At 39.8% G+C, this 20,000-nt stretch overlaps 2 protein-coding genes across 4 annotated transcripts in view; both read right to left on the bottom strand.

The window, feature by feature from the left end:
- The window catches only part of MTHFD1L (methylenetetrahydrofolate dehydrogenase (NADP+ dependent) 1 like), a 135,853-nt gene extending 124,701 nt beyond the window's left edge, over nucleotides 1-11,152 (bottom strand). The window contains exons 1-7 of the mRNA XM_088141979.1: nucleotides 10,667-11,152; nucleotides 8,628-8,712; nucleotides 7,497-7,547; nucleotides 7,345-7,398; nucleotides 4,675-4,799; nucleotides 3,250-3,350; nucleotides 401-540 (exon numbers count right to left, since the gene is read on the bottom strand). Of these exons, the coding sequence (XP_087998105.1) occupies nucleotides 401-540; nucleotides 3,250-3,350; nucleotides 4,675-4,799; nucleotides 7,345-7,398; nucleotides 7,497-7,547; nucleotides 8,628-8,712; nucleotides 10,667-10,896 (786 nt within the window). The 5' untranslated portion in view covers nucleotides 10,897-11,152. The remainder of the gene's footprint in view (nucleotides 1-400; nucleotides 541-3,249; nucleotides 3,351-4,674; nucleotides 4,800-7,344; nucleotides 7,399-7,496; nucleotides 7,548-8,627; nucleotides 8,713-10,666) is intronic.
- A 1,533-nt stretch (nucleotides 11,153-12,685) lies between these two features.
- Nucleotides 12,686-20,000, bottom strand: part of PLEKHG1 (pleckstrin homology and RhoGEF domain containing G1) — a 113,692-nt gene continuing 106,377 nt past the window's right edge. For all 3 annotated transcript variants that reach the window (XM_025176154.2, XM_088141971.1, XM_088141967.1), the window contains 2 exons: nucleotides 18,226-19,900; nucleotides 12,686-16,548 (listed from right to left, as the gene is read on the bottom strand). In XM_025176154.2, coding sequence (XP_025031922.1) covers nucleotides 15,497-16,548; nucleotides 18,226-19,900 — 2,727 coding nt within the window. In that variant the 3' untranslated portion in view covers nucleotides 12,686-15,496. The remainder of the gene's footprint in view (nucleotides 16,549-18,225; nucleotides 19,901-20,000) is intronic.

The following is a 20,000-nucleotide window of genomic DNA, read 5'->3' as shown; positions in this document are numbered from 1 at the left end:
GTGAGCATTCCAAAGTGTGGGGAAGTGGTTAGGTTATGTATTTGATTGTTCATATGTTATCTTGAACACAAAGTAAAGAAAGAGCAGGAATGGGAGAAAGAGAGAGTACAGGAGATAATAGCGCAGTGAACTTTGCAATCCATAATTTATGCCTTTACTACAATCTGTGCACCCAGCGAATTGTAACTTATTAAAAATGGTTAAAAACTAGGACATAGTGATATGCAGACCCAGCTAGTCACTCTAGAGATGGAGTAACGTATACTTGGTTTGCATTTCTTTATGTTAAGCTCCTTGAAGGAACAAATACTTTTGTAACATGTTCAAAATTCTGAGTGATCCATAATGACAAGTAGCAAACAAACAAGACAGAAAGGTATTACACATTTGATATATTTACCACTGTTTGGAGTTGCTTCATTTTCCATGACAAGCTCATAGTCATGACCCCTTTTCTTTGAAGAAGGCGCTGCAGGGAGACTTCCAAAGGACCTTGGACACCCAAAAGTAATACTCTTTTCCCATCCAGGGTAGCACATGCTGAAAGCAAAAGGTAACAATTGCTCTCATTATCTACAGTAACAGCAAATTACTGGAGAAACAAAATGAAACAAAACATGTTAAAATGGGAGCTTGGATTTCCTAACCTGATCGCTCATGTGAAAAAACTACCATAAAAAAAAAAGGGTGGGGGGGGTAGGCCCAGCCCTGTGGTTTCAGAATTTTTCCTATGATCAAGACCACCGTGAAGCAGGGCAGGAGATACTTGCTTAAGTTTGACAGATTAATAGACAGAAGTATGCTTTCACGCACATATATGAGGAATGGTGGTTTTGGTGTGAACAGCAGAAATATTAGTGACAACTCGAACAACATAAATGAGAGCCACTTTGGTGTAGTGGTAGGCGCTGGCCTAGAAACCAGGAGAGTGTGAGTTCCAGGCCTGCCTTAGGCATGAAAGCCGGCTGGGTGACTTTGGGCCAGTCACTCTCTCTCAGCCCAACCCACCCCACAGGGTGGTTGTTGTGGGGAAAATAGGAGGCAGGAGTATTACGTATGTTCGCTGCCTTGAGTTATATATACATTAAAAAGGTGGAATAATAATAATAATAATAATAATAATAATAATAATAATAATTTTGCTCAATTAAAGGTAATACTGTGAAGGGCATGAGTGGGGAGGATTTCTGGAAGGCAGCTTCAAGGTTACAGGGAGGGGAAGTGACATTCCAAGCATCTCCTCAGCCCCCAGCTGGACTGTGTGAAAGTAAGAGGGAAGAGATTGGCCCCTCCCTAAGGGCTTGATGGTTGTAGTTGCTCTCATTGGGGAGTTAGAGTTAGTCTGGTGAGATTCTGTCTATTAGGTGCAAGCAAATAAAGGAGCTGAGCTGATTTCCAGACTCTCTCGTGTGATTCTTGGGCTGAACCTGACAAATACACATTTTACTTATAGATATTGCATGTTTACCCACCCTAATTGCATTGAGTCCAAAACAGATGTGTGTGGTACTGTATTACTTTAATTAAAATACAACTGCAGTATCTTACCTCTATGCCCTCTATTAAAGCCTCAGAAGTCCTACTAATTTAAATAGGGTTCACGTTATTTCACACCCTTTCACAGCCCATAATGCCCTCCCTCTCATTCATTCATCCACTCACTTCACACACAAACACATAGTACTCATTTCCATTTTGAGGTGGAGGGCATTCAGGGGTTTAGTTCCTCTTTCCTCACTCTAGCATCACCCCAATCTGCATTTTTAACATTAGGGATGTGCAGCACTTTGGATGCAAACTTGAAAAGGTGATTTAGAGCAGATGTGGCTATGACACCGCACCTGCTTGGCACCTCCTGAAAAAAGCTGCATCTTTTCCTGGGCTCATGAGGTAGCTGTGCAATGCTAGGAAAATATGACTTTGAGCTAAATGCCGACAAAACACTTTTAGAAAGGGTATGGGAATGCTACCAGCAACTCCTTAATTCAAACCTGTGTTTTCCTGAGATCACACAGCTACTGTGCAAGCTCATGAAAAGATGCAGTGCCAGCAAGGTACATGCACCTATGCCCACTCCAAAGCATCTTTTCAGCTTCAAATATGAAGCGCTATAATATCACTTATGATCATGGTATTTCCAAAGCCAAAAATATAATCAGAGACTCTTAATTCTCTGCTGCTTTTTAGTGGCCTACTATGAGAAAACCCACAGTTGGTTCAGGTGTTGGTGAAGAACTCTATAGTGAAGAAGTAAATGAGCAATGGGCAGAGAAATCTCATGCATGAAGTACATTTCTGCTATTCAGTAGTCCCATTAACTTTAACGAGTTGCACCTATTTTTCAGACTCCTGTGGAAATCTGGAAAACGTTGGGTGACATTGAGGCATAACAGAGTAATCCAAAGTACTTCTTCAGAATCACGTTTGAGGCACACACAGTCCTAGATATCATATCAGTTTGGCGAAACTTACTGCCAGGTACTTATCTTGGTGATTGTGAATAAACTCACAAACTTACAACCTACAATTCATCAGTGGTAGAGATTGTGCAAGAGGCAATGGGCAGTTGACAGGCAAGCAAATAAGGAAGAAGGATTGGGTAACCTGATTTATTTCTTCTCTTTATATGGTCTTTTTCTATTTGTCACTATAATCCCCGGGTTAAGAATGCCCAGTTTAAGGATGACCCATAGTTAAGAACGGAGCCTATTGTAGCAAAATTCAGGTTAAATACACAGTGATTCAGGTAAAATACACAATGATTCGAGTTCATTACACAATACTACATATACAATATTATACAATAATACTGCTCCAGCTTACACACAAATTCAACTTAAGGACAGACCCTGGGAGCGGAACTCATTCTTAAACTGGGACTATCTGTACTGTAAAGGGAAGGTTGGCAGCAACATCCTTCTCCTCCTTCTCCGCTGGATAGCATCAACATTTTATGCCCATGAGCAATTCTACTTCAGACACAAGTAGGTGGCCTAGCAGAAATCATTGCCAATTTCATTGCAAATGAGCTTTGCAAACCAGTAGGACACTAGATTTATACTGTTTACTACAGTAAATAATACTGATTCCTATTCATCTGAACAATGAATTTGCAAGGTTGGCTGTTTATTGAGAAAGAAAAAGTTGTCACTGGGAAGTTATATTTCATTCAGGCAGGTCAAACATGAGTTGGGACAAGCTAAGAACAGTGGTTTGAGATAATAAATATCATTTACTATTATGCTGTACCTTGTTTTTCCAGAAGTTTGATCACTGCACTGGCAATAGGGGGAACCACACATTCATGCATGTCTCCATGCACTAATCGTACCAAATTAAAATCTGTTATCCTGCAACAAAAATAGGGGAAGGTGACAGTCCACAGCAATTATGTACAAAAATGCAAGCAAAAGGTTTTTGTTTTTAAAAGAACAATAACGACATAAGGACAATGCAGAACCATCAGTAACAAGTGCTAATCAAAATGATTATTTATTTATTTATATTTCAAATTTGTCACCACCCATCTCACTGCAGAGCAACAAACACAATGGATCATAGGTACTTAGTCCAGCTCTGCCTGGTGTGGCCCTCACACCTTCCCAGACCATGAAGCCCCACTTTAAGATTGCATACCCTTGGTCTATTGATGCCAAAAAATTATTTATTTCTCTCAATGAATCATTTTAACATCTGAATGCATCTTATTTGTGTCTTCTATCCTTTGTTCTCCCCAAAACCGCCTGTCCCCAACAGCTCAGGCAATTAGTTTTAGCTGAATACAACTTGGAGGAAAGAGTAGGAGTGACAAATCAGGCCTGAAACCTGGAGTGTAAAAACTGCACCCCAACACCTGCAAGCAGGCACCCAACTTCTTTACTGCAGCCCCTAGCTAGCACTGTTGCTCTTTTTTATGTGTGTGGAGCTTCAGACATCAAAGAGAACTTCCAGATTCCCATTTCTGCCTCTTAACATTCACCCCAGAAGGCTCCAGCCTAGCCCACTTTCCAAGTACAGCAGTTTATATGCTGCTCAATGCACTCAATGCACTAAGGGAGTGAGGCTCCCTTGCTCTAAATTCACTCCTGAAAACCACTGGATAAGGTAAGCTACTCCAGCATTCTTCAGAATGAGTAACAGCCCATATCCCTTAAAGACAATTGCAAAGTCCTTAAGTCCTTTGTCACAGTACTACCAAAGCTTTCACACCACTTTTGCTTGGCCCCAAGGAGGTGGAAATGAAGAGTATTTCTGAAACATCCAGGTATGGCTGAAAGAAATCTGGTGTTGATTTTTATAATATATTTGGAAAATCTGACTTTTTATTGTTTAAATAATTGGATTTTTGTCATTGCTGGTACTGTATAGCAGTATATAAACATCTCAGCAGCTTGGAACAGAATAAAAGACTCTAAGAAGGGTCTTGAATTAGCCAGGCAAACTTAAGAACAGCATCTGATATCTTTAAGCACAGTCTTTTGTGGGTTTACAGAATGCTAAGGTCATGTTCTAACCAACATGATTTACAGAACAGCTTTATGTTTGATTTCACAAATCTTCTAGCTTATTTTTCTTACTCATTTGATCTTAGGAAGTAGGAAATCCATATGCCTGCACAACTTTAAAGATGTAAAATCCACATCTGCCCAATGAAATTTACAAAGTTTAACTTACCCATTCACATCTTTTTCTGGTTTCACAGCATTCAATACTTTGCTTGTGCATGACTCTCTACAGAGGCGGAGGAGAAGGCCATGAATTTTAGGATTCTCATTGAGTTTTATGATTTCACCTATGACCTAAAAGGTAATATAAGGTTACCAAGGTCAAATTTTAAAAGAGCTAGGTTGCCACATTAAAATTAAAATCACGTATGACGACATTGGAAGTTTAAAATATGAAGAAGCTGCCTAATAACAAATGGAATCAGTCCTGTTTTTTCAGTTGCAAAAATATACTCACAATTATGACCATTTGTAAAAAAAAACCCAACTATGGCCATATCTGTGCTTATGTCATTTATAGCAGTTACATGAACTACATCATTCCAGTGTCCAACTGAGAAATGGTGTTATATGGTAAAGATACCATATGAAAATGATGCTAGATGAAAGCACATCAAGGTGGGTGTAGGAGTCAGATTATCAGTGCTAAATTTGAATCTGCAGCAATCCACAAGTTCAGACAGTCAATAGAAAGAATACAGTCAAAGCAAAGCTACACAATTCCTGTCAGGAACATTTGATCTATTGAGTAAAAGGATAGGAAGCAACGTGTCTTCTCAAGGCAGCTTTAGGGGGGAAATATGTTCTGTCCCAGAATAAGGAGCTGAAATTTGCCATAAAAGCAAGTAAGTCTTTCCAAATTCCATCCATTGTAGAGCTTTCATACTATCACCACAACAGTAGACCTCTGCAGAAATAATAGGACACTTTTTTTTCCTTACCCATAAAGCTCACTGTACCTCCCTAAATATGCTCTAGTAGAGTAGGGTAAGGGAGGATATTATAAGAACGTGAGAGGAAAAAAGTAGCTGACTGCTTTTTAAGAACTCAGTATCCACAAAATGGAAGAGGAGTTATGTGCAAAAGTGTACGTTGATCAATATTTTCTATCCGTAAGTGTCAGCCTGGGAAATCCACAGGGAGAAAAACACTACAATAGTATTCTCTTACCTGTGTCTTCCAGCATTCAGGCATGCAGCCTCTAGTACTTGTGTGTGTGAGTGTGCACACACATGTGTGCCTTGAGTAAGTTTTAATTCCTGGTGACTGCCTGGACTAGTCTCTGCAATTTTCTTGGCAAGATTTTTTGGAAGTGGTTTGCCATTGCTTATTTCCTAGGGCTGAGAGAGAGTGACTGGCCCAATGTCACCCAGCTGGCTTCATGTTGAAGGTGGGACTAGAACTCAGTCTCCCGGTTTCTAGCCTGGTGCCTTAACCACTACATCAAACCAGCTCTTTGTCTCCAGTACTGGGGACAATCGTTAAGACTTTACATTAATAGCCATATTCTCCATATTCTTGAACTTGCTTTGGTTTTTCAGTCTCTCAGAATGGAGGGCAGGGGAATAAAGATAGTTGGAAGAACTATAAACAAACAAACATAAATGGGATAATCTACAAAGAGATAATCTACAAAGCAAGTGGGAACATCCAGATGAACTTAACTGGTCTCAAAAAAGTTAATAGGTTGGATATGGTTAGTACTTAATGGCCAGCCACCATGAAAGAATAGCATAGTAAGTTGAAAAAAACATTCTGAAAGAAGGCAGTAATAAACCACTTCTAGATTACCATCATGGGTATGACCATGTGGGCACCAGAAATCAAGATTCCCTCAAGAGAATTTATATTTTCATTACACTGTACCAACTTGCCAGATCTGAAAACATTTGTGGATAAGCTTGTCAGAACATGTAATTAAGCTTCAGAAGCACTTATTATTGTATCTAGCTTAATCTGAGGGTTTGAAACATGAAAATAATCAGTGTTGGCAGAAATCATAGCAGGGGAAAAAAACCTAAAACATTAATAATAATGATTTTTTTGTGGAATCCTTCAGGAAACTCTTTTAGTAAAGTATGTGCTTGGTATTAATCATTTAGGTTTCCATAAATGTTAGCTATAATTTGCACTCAATTCCCAATAACACATGTCTTTTCATAAGTCCACATTTTTCTATTATATAAAATTGTGTATACATGTCTACACAAAAGCAAGTTCCACTAAGCTTTGTGGCTTATTCCCAGATAACTGGATATAGCACCATAGATTTAACTCCTTTTTAAAATATTGCTGACTTTATTGTTGGATTATAAATCTGGATCCATTAATCCCATATCTAATACAGAAAAGCTTATATTTTCAGGTGTAGCTTTTGGTATCTCCCAAAAAGCTGCATTTAAGAAAAGTAACTATTTGTGCATAGAAATGTTTCCTTTTGCACAAAGGGATCTTTGGATTTACACCATAGTGACTGCTTTTCTTGTTGTTCATTTCATAGTCATGCCATTGTAAAACCAGTGTGTATAAATAACATAAAATGGAGTGTGAGATTCCTGCAGTGATAGTCCTGAAAATAATTCCCCAAATAGTACTGAGTTGAAAGCTTATTTATTTGATTATTTGAACATTTTATATTCAACAGCTTTGGATTCTGATTGGGAAAGTACCTTTTGAATCCTGTAGCTTCTGCAGAAAGCGGAGCAAACTTGCATAGGACCAAGATAAGTCTTTCTAAGATTATGTTAATGGATGGCAGCCAGTGTTTTGCAACATATAACGATTTTATCAATCCAACAATACAGAATATGTAAATAAGTAGAATTTTAAAAATGTTTACCTCATTTTCAGTGCTGTCATGGGGAAGACAAATATGAACAATATCCAAGCCGACCTACAAAAGAAAAAACGGATTTCAAACAAAACTTAATCATATTTCAATATTTTAAATTGTTTTTAGTAGGGGACTTTTTTTTTTCTTCATATTTTCACCTCTTCAGCGACGTTTCTGATCATTTCTTGTCCCAAACCATCATCGCCAACCTTGAAGGAATAAAAAAGAAAAGGGATATAACGACGTAATAGGCTCAATAAAAGTATCCTGGAAAATGCAATGATCTGCAACTTATAACTGAAGAAAAAGTGACCAGGAATCAGAGATTTGAAACCAAGAATATGATTAACTGAACTGGATGGAAAATGCTTCTGTTCCTTGACCAGCATATAAGAGGCAAGACAGGCTGCACTAGCAAACACCTTTCACCAGATCCACAATACTGAACTGCTTTGCAGGTTTTTTGAAATTATTTTAGCAAAGCCTGGCCCTTTCACATTCTTGCAGTAGTACAGAAGCAAAACAAGCCTCAACAAAGACGGAAATGGAAACATACTAGCCTGACTTGCAGGTACATAGCATAAAAATGAGAAGACGAGGAGCCAGTACAGGAGATTATGTAGCATCTTGGCTCTTCTCGGTATATGGGCAGATTTATAGCAACAGCTGCTCTGCACACACAGCAGTTTCCCATACAGAAGATGAAGCCATACGGCACAATAAGAACTTGCAGTGTAGTGCAGCTTTTCCCTTCTGATTCCATAAACATGTGTGGGATTTCAACTCTTACCACCCCAAGACTGCATGGCCAATGGAGGGCATTAGACTCCTTAAAGCCAATGCAGCATTTGTACAAATTGTGCCAATTTCCCTTTCAGCTTCAGAACATAACTCAATATGGAATGCCAGCCTGAAGCAGCACCCAGAATTCAGACCAGTTTTTCAGGAGGGCGGCAGAGGAAGGGCTTTCACCAGATCCAAAACCATGTGATTCTTACTGAGGGAAAAAGAAAATTTCAGCTCAGCCTGAAATTTGATTCCGATATATTATACCCACCTATTAAGGAAGCGTAAGAATCTTATTCTTAAACTCTCTTTAAAAAAAAATCTACAGATCCCAACTTCCCAGTTATCACTCAGTTTTTAGTGCTACTGTATATTCACAGATTTCAATTTCATCAGCAGTTGGAGTCCTATAAATATTATTATTAGCTATTACACTCCTTTCTTCCACAAAGTACAGCCCACTTTTGAAACAAAAAATCCTGCAGGGTTTATTTTTGCCTTACCTGTATAACAGAAAGTGTTGGTTTAAATTTAGGGTGTTCTAGCTTCAGTAAATTCAGGGCTTTTCTTGAGGTTTCAATTATTTCTCTTGAAATAATAATAATAAATGTGTTAATGGGTAATATGATGACTTTTCTTGTCAGCTGGTATCTTTATGGATTCAGTCTCAACCATACCTCATTTCAACATAAATACGTAATGCATGTTAACAATACTACATGTAAGACACCACCATATTTGCTCTGTAGACTCTATGTTGACTGAGCATAACACCCCCCCCACAATAAGCCTCAAGTTGCATCATCAAATAAACTTCATAAACTAATAGTGGATAAGAGTTTATTCATTCATTCATTCATTTATTTTCTGCCCTTTGTAATTCTGTTGGAGGGCACTATTCACTGAGCACCTTCTAGGCCAACTTTCAGTAAGTAAGAGAGAGCTATTTATTTAGAAGACAATATTTAAGAAAAACTACAGCACCATAAACTACAAAACTGTAAAACCATTTCTATTTATGGTTGCCAGTTTCTGTGCCATGTAAACTTGATCTTTGATGATTTTTGATGCTGCCCTGATAAGAAACCCTTGGTTTCTCAAAAGCAGGTTTTTCCCACATCCAAATCCTAAGTATTTTATAATTTAATTCAATATATACTATATCCAACGCAAATCGTTTAAAGTTCAAAGGGGGCTATTTGCAAATTAATGTGTATATTGTTGCAGACTTGCTGCAAACAAATCCAAATCTATTGAGCTGCCAGGCAAGAGGACTGTCCCTTCAAAACTGCACACGTTACCAGACAGTAAATCCCACTCAGCAAGCTGGGATATTTGGACTATGTGGAGTCCTTGGGGTTCTCTGAGCTTGGTTCTTTTCTTGCAAACATTTCATTACCCGGCTATGTCCTACATAGTGTTTGTTACAGTCAGAAGGCTTGCAGAGCGCATCCAACTAGCAGTCAGAAGACATGATGTGAAAACTCCTTAATCTCACAACACATGGACAGACTCAACCATAGTTTTAACTGGGAAACTGTCAACATTTTCGACCAAGCTAAATCCAAAAATGCAAGAGAATTATTGGAAGCTTGGTATTCAGACAAGGCAGCCATCAACAGATACATAGAGATAAACAGCATCTACACACTATTCAAAAGAGACAATAGAAAAGAAAACAAAAGAACAGAAGATCACCTCACCAGCAATCGTCACCCAGATAAGCAGAGATTACCACCAGGTACACAATCGAGCAGTGAACAATAAATACCCTAATCAAGGACCTACCAGAGGAACAATACAAGACCCCCACCCCCACCAAGACTGGCAGGCATGCCGCAATATATTGTATAAACAGAGAGCAAACCCCATCCCATTTTAGCACTGAAGATGTTACCTAGCCGGGTAATGAAACGTTTGCAAGAAAACAACCAAGCTCAGAGAACCCCAAGGACTCCACAGTTCAACCCTGAGCTACACATATTCGCCTCTATTGGTATCCGGACTATACAAATTATACAAAAGGCTGAACCATAAGATGTGCTATTTTTCTTGCCAGCTTTTCAAAAGTCACGAAACCCATTTGGCAAGCGAAACTCGCTCCAACAATTGCCACTGATTTTAAAGGGGCTACAACCATGAAAGATGAACAGCCCTAAACGGCTGCAAAATGCAGCGACGATACACGCGCAAACAGCGGGACTGACGGCCGCTTTACGTGGCAAAGCTTTGAACATCCCACTCAGTCCCGGTCCGCTAACGTTCCAAGCCCCGTAAGCCGGCAGATCAGAAGGAGGTAGTCACGTGGCCTGGGGAAACCGCGCCTTTCCCTTCTTTACAGCTGATTGGCTCCGAGAGCCGCCACTTCCTCCTTCTCCTCGCCAATTTAGCGGCTTTATTGCATCAGACCCAACAACGCGAGGGCGGGGCTTGGTAAGTCTCCCACGTGCGGCGCCGGCCGGCCAGTTTCTAGTTATGAAAGAGCGAGCGGCGGGACTTGCCAGGCGGCGCCCGCTTCTCTCTCCCCGGGGCGGCTGCCTACCTCGTCGCGGAGCCTTGAGCGCCTCCGCCGCCTTGCTGCTTCTCGCAGTAGCCCCGCGTGCTGTGCATCCCTCGCTGGGGCAAGAGCGCCGTGGGGCCAGTGGCTGCCACAGGGCGCAGCCGTTTGCGAGGGGAGCCGCCGCCGCTGCCGCCGCCGCTCTTCTTCGCAGGCCCCGCGGCGGCCGGCCCCGCTGGTCTCCAGAGCAGGCGGCGCAAGGCGGAGAACCTCATCCTGAGGGGAGAAGACGGCCGACGAGTGGCTTGTGCTTCCCGGCGGGGAGGAGTGGTTGGGCTCTGGGGAAGGACGTGCTGCGGCTGGGAGGGAGGCGGAGTAGGGTGCTGGCCGGACAGCGCTGGGTTGGCTCCGGCGGCAGGAGGCAAGGCGGAGCCGAGCTCGTTGGGGGGAGTCTGTTGCACTTCCTTTCCGTCTTGGTGCGAGGAGTGAGGCCTCGCAGGTCACCGGTAGCGTTGGAAAGGCTGCAAACGAGATCTGGGTTGGACGCCCGCAGTCCTGTGTGTGAGACTGACCCGTGCATTTTTCGATAGTGAGCAGAGGGTTTGTCTTTTCGGAAAAAGTAATGTATTCGTGGAGAATGTCTCAGCTTTCAAGTCCTGTACTACGCAGATTTGGAGGCAAATCCTGAGTCTTAATACACAATTCGATAATACCTTGATTAAAAAGTAAAGTCTTCGTGTTGAACGCGACTCCTGGTGTCGCCGTGGCCATGTTAGTAATTGAAAGGGAAATTCCACTACTACCAACGTGGTACAATAGATTGGGAGGTCAGAAAACAGACCTGGAGAAGGTTACAGCAACTTATTTTTTTTGTTAAGAGGTGGATATGACCATGAAGTTACCATCTCAACTCTGAGTGTTACCTCTTTTTGTATCTGCCCCAAAGGAAAATAACCTGAATACGGGGTTGCTAGACAGACGTTCCAGTCTATTATGTACTATGTTGGCAAATTTAAGCCGATCCTTCAGTTTTCAAGAAGAGAGAAGGGAAGAAATGTTCCTTTTTAGGTAATAGCTTCTGACGGGGCTTAAGAAATCATGTCTTATATTTGAATGTGGACTGACTTCTGATAGCAGATTTCTTCCTAGATAAATTGTCTACAAATTACTGTACCATTTTAAAGCTTCCAAAATAAGTCAGAATATTTGAGGTAGCATAGATCTGGAACACTGTGGAAAATTACAATAGTTGGTAGCCAGGAACAGGCTATGATTGCTGTTGGCACCAGCAGCCAAACAAAACAAAAACTGCAAAATATGTTTTTCACAATATGTTAAAGGATTTGGCAGCTGTCCTTTGTTTTGGATTTTGCTGTGTTATTGCTGTATAAATTTGCCAGTAAACTTTGGCAGTTGGCCAAAGATGCTGTAAGTGGATTTACTTTGTAGACAATTACTCCTGGCCTGCTCGTTTAATTTTTCTTAATTAGGTTCCACTCCTGGTAGTCTAGACAGGCTTTTTCCAAATAAGTTGTAGTGATTTGAGTATTTCTTATGGGTGCAGGAAAAGTTATTTTGTGTGAAAACAGTGTTAGTACTCATCTTGCCTGGCCCCTTCTCCACTTTGACTACTCTTGGGTGCAGAAATCCCACATTCTTGCTGTGGCTTGAATGCATTTGATTCTGCATTCAAGCTGTAGTGATGCCTTCTGTAGTCTGTTGCATGGACAGAGAAAGAGAATACAGGTAGTCCTCACTTAACAACTGTTCATTTAGCGATAGTTTGAGGTTATGACGATGCTAAAATGAATTACAACTGGTGCCTGAAGTTATGACTGTTGCAGTGGTCACGTGATTGCAATCTGGGTGCTTGGCAACCAGGCCTAACTTATGATGGCTGTAGTGTCCCAGGGTCATTTGATTGCCATTTGCAATCTTCCCAGCTGGCTTCCAGCAAGCATAATCACTGAGATTCACTTAGTGACCGCTGCAGATAGATTGTAAAATTGGGTCTGGTCATGTGATATTTCACTTAACCACATCACTTAGCGAGCTAAATTACAGTCCCAACTATGGTCATTAAGTGAGGACTACTGCAGAACTAGGTTGCTGAAGGTTGTCATAGTGAAGCTTTAAAGGATGTTGGAACATACTAAATTTCTTTGAAATATGGAGCTTCTGCCACTTTTTGTACTATTTCTGCAGCATCTTAAAGAGGGCAACAAACTCAGCAATTAATCATTAAGTGCTAAAGTGTTTGGTATGACAAGATATTACAGTAGTTCATTAAAAAGTCTGTATCCAAGTAACTACTGCAAGCAACTAGTATTTATTTTTTTCTAAGCAGCGTTTATTTACAGGTTTGACATGCTTTAAACTCAGCTTTTAAGCATAACAAAGGGGGAAAAAAGCTGGACTTTTCTACATGTACATATGGTTTTACATAGTCTTTACAAAATAAGTTTTGTAAAAGTGCAACACAGAGGGTCTATTTCTTATCAATAGAATAAAATAGTAATGCATGATTTGTTGAAACTAGGAAAGTAGATGTGAATTCATCCAGAATAAGCAACTTCATTTTGCATCTGTCCAGTAGTATAGTGCAGGTACTACCAGTGAATGCAGAATAGAAATAATTTTTCTAAAAAAATTTAGGCTATTTTACAAACAATATTACCTGGTTAAAAATAAGGCTCCTTTAAAATTTCTTCAAAGTTGTGAAGGAGAGCGGTAACTTATTAAAGAGATATGCCCACCTTTAGAATGGGACAATAAAGAATGTACAGTACATGTGATAGCAAGCCACTTACATATTCCCTAGCCCCGGTATTCTAATTTTAGCAACCACTGTTGCTTTCCCCCATATTTTTGTTCTGCCCATGATAATTAATGAAGTAATGTGTTCAGAAGCACTCAGTGGCTTTGTAGGCCTATCTACTGTGAGTGATAGTAACCCAAAAGTTAACTCACATTTTGTTTATGAAAAGGCACCTACTTGATTCTGTTTAAACTCCAGAATTTTAAAAGAAAAATTATCCTTGGAGCGGGCTGAAAACCTGAATACATTTAGCCTTCTAGAACTGTAAATCTATATAAAATATCTTCCAAAAAACATGTGATCTGAATTTGTCAAGTAACCAAATGCATACCTAATATTCACACAAATGAACACTGGTTTCCTTTCTATTTTGGCTACATATTTTATAAAATAGTTTTTTCCAAAAAAAAATTAAATCGTTTCCTCTGTAATTTTGGGGTAGGGGAACGATGCTATCAACACAAAGTTATCTACAAATCAAGAACTAGATTAAGAAGTTGGAGGTGGGGTTCCTCGGTTTTTTTTCATCCAGACCAGAAAATCACCATTCCCTTTGCTTTTACAAAAACAGTGTCTTAGGCTCATCCATATTGAATTTCAGCTATTTTTATTCCCTGCCAGCAAGGTTAAAAAGTACTGAAAATATACTGAGGCTTGTTCCTTATGACTATATCTTACATATTTCACTACTTTATCAGATTAAGAAAAATCCTCTAGTATAACAAAGCAGGCATGACATTACTATATTCAGATTACTATTACTATATTTATATTATTTTACATGTTTTATTAAATAAAAATTTCCTAAATTCATATGAACTTAACTTTTCATCTGTTTACTAAACACACATTGATTGGCCGCCAGCTTTTCTACTGAATTTGGGGCAGCTTCCAGACGTAAGAAAAATAGAAGTGTTCCAGAACTTGTATTCCACTAAGAAAAAACACCAGAATGATGCATTTCAAAGTAATTCAGCAACCATAGCTCCTTCAGTATTTATTTCAGAAGAAGGGATTATACGCTTGTTAACTGAGGGCTTTTGCCACATCACAAAGTCACTGCTGACGTTCTAAAAATTCTGACTGTGGTTATGCTTTTTGGTGGAATGATGTAAGAAACCAAATCCTGCTCAGTAAAATGTATTTCACTTGGTACTTAGATTTCTTGATGTCCTTCATGTGAAACTTGGTTGTACAGATCGTGTATTCACATATTTTTGTTTTCAAGTATTTCAAACTGAAGCTATCTTAAAAGAGGGTATGTACAGCAACATTAGCGGGGGGGGGGGGAGCCAAACTATTCCAGCCTGAAGAAGCTATTTAGTTTGTAGGCTTAATTTTAAATTTGTCCCTAGACCCACGTGCATGCTTGGGGTCAAGACTAAAAAGGCCGTACATGCCCTGTGATTGGTTGCCCTAGACGGGGACCTACGCCCATTCAGACTCGTTCAGACTGATGCCAAAGTCAGTATGTAGACACTGCAGGTAGGTCCTGTGCTGCTGCTGATCTGTGGTACCAAATCTGTGAGCTGGGGACATGACTTCTTGGAGGCGGGATAGAAAGAATGTATTTAGCGCATTGAAATAAAAGGGTTTTCTAAGCTAGAATTCTAGAAAAATGTTCCTCCTTGATCCCAAATATCCATTTGGTCTGTACCATTTGCAGTTTTACTTAATTAAAACTATGTGGAAACATAACTAGTGCATACATATGACACATTAGTACATTTCAGTCCAGTCAAAGCACTTCACTCTTCAGTGTTGTAAATGGTCTTTAAGCAAGTAAATTATGAAGTACACAAAGTTTAACTCCTGAAGATGTTCCACTGCACTTTTTGATTCCCTTTCTATGAAATTCTGGTATATGTCACCAGTTCTCATATATACTAAGTTGCTAAGATTACAGTGTATGGAACAGAATGATACAAACAGATGCAAGGTATTGTTCCTATAGTGGTAGTTAGAAATATGTATACAGCAATATGACTTACAAGAATTGGTTGTCATACTGTAACTATCACATTAAGGCAGAACAACAGGGGTAGGGGAAGAAAACATCAAGCAAAACTACTTGAACTGAGACACTGAAATTTTTCCCTTAAGGATTGGACGATGTTCTGCTGACTACTAGATGGCACGTTCCATAGGTAATCGTTCAATTTGTCTGAATCACCATATGCTGTCAGGAAAGAATCTGATAATTTAGAAGAATCCAGCAACTTGCCACTGTGAGTTTCTGAAGGAGTAGAGTGCGTATTCACTTTGGAATCCAAGTCCTTTGTTTGGTTATAGAAAGTCTCTAAGTCAGATCCCTCATCCTCAGATTTAATTTCAACATAGTCATCATCATCTCCTTCCCCATTGTCAGTATCTTTAAAATTACTAAAATAATTGTGGGTTGCTATTTGTGCATTTGAGGGTAAGTTCCTGTTAACTCTTAGAATTTTCTGAGAGTCTTGTAGAATCATTTCTGAGACATTTTCTGAGATCTGCTTTGTCCCATCACAGGCTGGATGGTCAGGGGTGACCATGGACACTGATTCTTGACAGTGGTCAGTCAGAAACTTTCTGTTTGAATGCAAATGTTTCTTCCCCATTTCAGGTGGATAACTTATTGATTCTTCGGACTTATGGAGCACAATGGAGGAAGAAGATTGTGATCTGCTGTATGCCTGTGGCTTTGTACTGCTTTCTGTCCTCCCTAAAGAATTATAAAGGTGGCTGTGATACAAATTCTCTTTATTGGGCTGATTTATAATAGCACTCCACCTTTGTGCAGGAATGTGCGGACAAAGAGGTGTCTGAAAGGAAGGCACCGAGCACGTTGCAGGTCTCACATTTGGTGTTGTCCCCATCTCTGAAAGAGAGCTTTCTGTCTTCAGGCGAGGAGCTTCTGGCCAAGGAGAAAAATCAGAGAGTTCTCCATTACTGTATGTTGAGTGCAAAAGCCAATTTTCAGCTTTTAAGCATTCTGCAGCTAAGTGAGATGTGGACACAGGTGAGGAGTATCTTATGTTTGTTTCTTGAGAAGTAACCTTCTGTGTTTTGGGTGAGGTTTCCCGGAATACAATCTGATCATATAGCTGAGAGTATTCAGCAATTCTTGCACCTAAAAAGCAAAGAGAAGATTTACTAATCTTAACAAATAATGACAATACCACCAGTAAAAGTTAACATTTCCAGGTAAATAAGGGTATTTTCAGATAAACTTTTAGTTAAGCGCCACAGATTTTAACAGGTACTTTCTGCCAAACAAATATAGAAGAGCATCTGATCTTAGACACAGGTTCATTCTTTCCCATTTCCTATCCTTTCTCCTCCATCTTCTCAATATGGGATGTCCCTGGAGCAAACCAGGGCACATGAAGAAAGTGCAACCAGAAGCCCAACTGAAGTCCATGTGTATAACAGATGTATCCCCCCCCGTTTTTTTTTTTTTTGGTGCCTTGAATCAATGTTGATTCCTGACGACTGCTTGGACTAGTCCCTGAAGTTTTCTTGCAAGGTTTTTTGGAAGTGATTTGGCACTGCCTTCTTCCTAGGGCTGAGAATGAGTGATTGGTTCCAAGGTCACCCAGCTGGCTTTGTGCCTAAGGTGGGACTAGAACTCGCAGTCTCCTGGTTTCTAGCCTGAAGCTTTAACCACTACACCAAACTGACACAATCTTAATTAGTGTGCTCACTACTGCCACACAATTTCTTCTATAATTTCATCTGCATTCTTACTCCTGCAACCACATCCCAATCTTGGGAGTTTCCTCACAGAAAGAGGCAACCTTTCTGCCCTATACTATGCCTCAGGAGACCTAAAGAAGGGAGGTTTTCTATCTCCTGGTGCTAAAATAAAGTCATCTTGTGGCATCTAGGAAGCACACCTCTTCTCTAGTGATCCCTGCCCTGTGGCACACCCTCCCCCTTGAGATCTGGCAGGCCTCCACTTTCCGAGGCTTCTGGAAGGACTTGAAGAGCTGGCTCTTCCCACGAGTGTTAGGTTAGGGAGTGGCTGGAGCCCAGTGACTCTAAATGTCAATGAAGGGAAGAGAATCTGTTTTGGGGCACAATGAGGTTTTGTGGGATTTTTATATGGTGGTGAATTTTTATATGTTTACTGCTGTTTTTTGTGAGCTGCCCAGGGTTGTTATACATAAGATGGGAGGCCATACAAGTCCAATAAATAAATAGTTTCCAAGCTGTTTCTATGCATTTGTCTTCAAAACATGGTTGTGCGCTCTTCATTTGCACAATGAAAAGCCAATACTCTTTTATGACAACATAAGTAGCTTTTAATTTGCCCTTTTAAGTTAACACTCCCGCCACCCAATATAAACCTCCCTCTCCATTTTCCACCATGAAATTTCCTGGAGAAGGCAATAAAATAAAGTATTATTGGTATATTTCTCACTTCAAGCAAATATGAGCAAAATATGGCATTCATGTCTATATTCTTGTTTTCTAACAGATCCTTTATTAATTAAATGAAGTTATATAATTAGAATCTATGGTAGGCAAGTTCTTAAATGCACTGAGCAACTTGCTTTTCTGATTTAAATGAAACATTCATGTGGCTTAATTTAAAAGCCACATAGTTAAACTAGTGCAATAAAATTAAAATCAGAGACAAATCTTACTCATAATGAAAGAAGCACTAGCATAAGTATATTAATTGGAATTTGTTCAGTTAGTTCAAAAAGTTATTGACCAATGGATGGGTAAAATATAGCCATATGTCACTGTGTTCAAGCATTCAACAGGTCAGTTTATAAAATGAGGAAAAATGTAAATGTACCAATGGCAGGTCCACCTTGTTTCTTCTCTTCTAAAATGGCTGCTAAATCCTTGTGCTTTGATTTCTGTTGCCGACTGAGAAGCTGTTCCTGCTCTGGACTTTTTACTTTCAAAAACTGATTTGCTCTCTTAATTTTTTGGCTGTATTGTCTTGCCATCATAAAAACCCGATTCTTTGTTTTATCCACAGTATCCAGTTCACCATTAGTATTTATTGCATTTACAGAGCAGAGAATATTATTGGTAGATTCATGAAGGCTATCAGCAAAACTTCTGTCATTTGAGAGAGTAGATCTGTTGAGATCTATTAGTGAATTTGCTTTACATGATGTTGCCTCTTCAACTTTAAGGTTGGCTTCACTTAACCTCGCTACCTTGTTTGGCAAAGTTTTTGAGAAAGCAGGTGTTTCCGGCAGAGAGAGCAGAGACAATGAATATTCTACATCTTTATTTGGTTCACCAATAGTTCTACTAGATGCTTGATTATCAGCCTCATCTTTGCAAACAGGAAAAGCTGCAAGGACATGATCTCGTGCCTTTTCTTCATTCTTCTTGATATAATTCTCCAGATCATTCCAGATTTCATCTACTTCCTCTGATAATTTATCTGCAACAGACTTGTGAGAATGTGAATCAGAGTTGGAGGAGCTGTCCACCAAACTTAAGTAGCCATGATCTAATGGAACATAATGATAGGAATTTTCATCTTCACTGAACTGGAGGCTTTCTTCAGAAACAAATTGTCGGAGCTGGTTACAGCATGCAAAGTCTGTTTCCACACCCAGAAAACTCCTCTTTTTGGAACACTTGAGGTGATCACATTTGAAATTTGGCACTGATTCTTCTGGGAGACCTATGGTATCATAGATATTTTCCTCACTAATCCTTAACTCACGAGTTCTTATGGATGAAGTGTCTCTCCTGGGAATTGTTTCATTTCTGCTAGGAATAGAAGTCCTGTTTTGAGATGCTTGAGTTTTTTTGAAAGAATGGTCTTGGTCATGTGCCTCATAGAGTGAATCTCTAGCTGACCCTTGTGGGGCACGGTTGGACTCTTCCCTCTGAACCAGTCCCATTAATTTCAAATCTTCAAAACTTATATTGTCATAGACATGATCTATGTCATCTATAGTGAATTCTTCTGAAGATTCTTGACATTCTTGCAGATTGTCCATGTCACTTCTACAGTTTTTCGCTTCATTCCAAGAGGCACTTAGATCATAGTTATTCTTCCTGTATCTTGCTCCAGCTGGAGAAGTTTTACTTTCACCAGCACTGCTTGCCCGCCTCATAATTCTATGAGAGTTCAGGTTGGAAATGTCGTTTTGATGAACTAGCCCTACATGCCAGCTGCAAGGACGGTTTGATGGGACCCTTTCTTCACATGCAATAGAAGTTAAGTTGGATGTAGAGTCTGATGGCATGAACATCTGGTAATCGTCATCATCATCATCTTCTATATTGTCTTGCAGAGGGCGTCTACTTGGGAACAATGCTTGCCGAATCTGATGATCTGTCCAGATATTTCTCACTGTAGCTGTTCTCCCCAAAATATTTGCCACAAATGAGCTGTTTTGTGGAGCAAATTGTTCAGATAGCTGACTACCTCCACTGCAGGAAAATGAAAGCTTTGTGTTCATCTGGGAAGATGCTTCATCTGTACATTCTTGGGAGTTCTGTGAAGTTTTCAAAGATAGAATATTATTAGCCTGCATTCTAATAACATAAATGCTAATCATGAACTTAGTTTTCAAACTCCTGATTCTTGTGTAGTCA

The sequence above is a fragment of the Python bivittatus genome, unplaced genomic scaffold (assembly GCF_059951505.1).
Source record: "Python bivittatus isolate LINGU-HERP-01145 unplaced genomic scaffold, Pbiv_v1 ctg000020_np1212, whole genome shotgun sequence".
Classification (NCBI taxonomy): Eukaryota; Metazoa; Chordata; class Lepidosauria; order Squamata; family Pythonidae; genus Python; species Python bivittatus.
The sequence above is the reverse complement of the archived record's forward strand: the minus strand, read 5'-3'. Positions and strand labels throughout refer to the sequence as shown.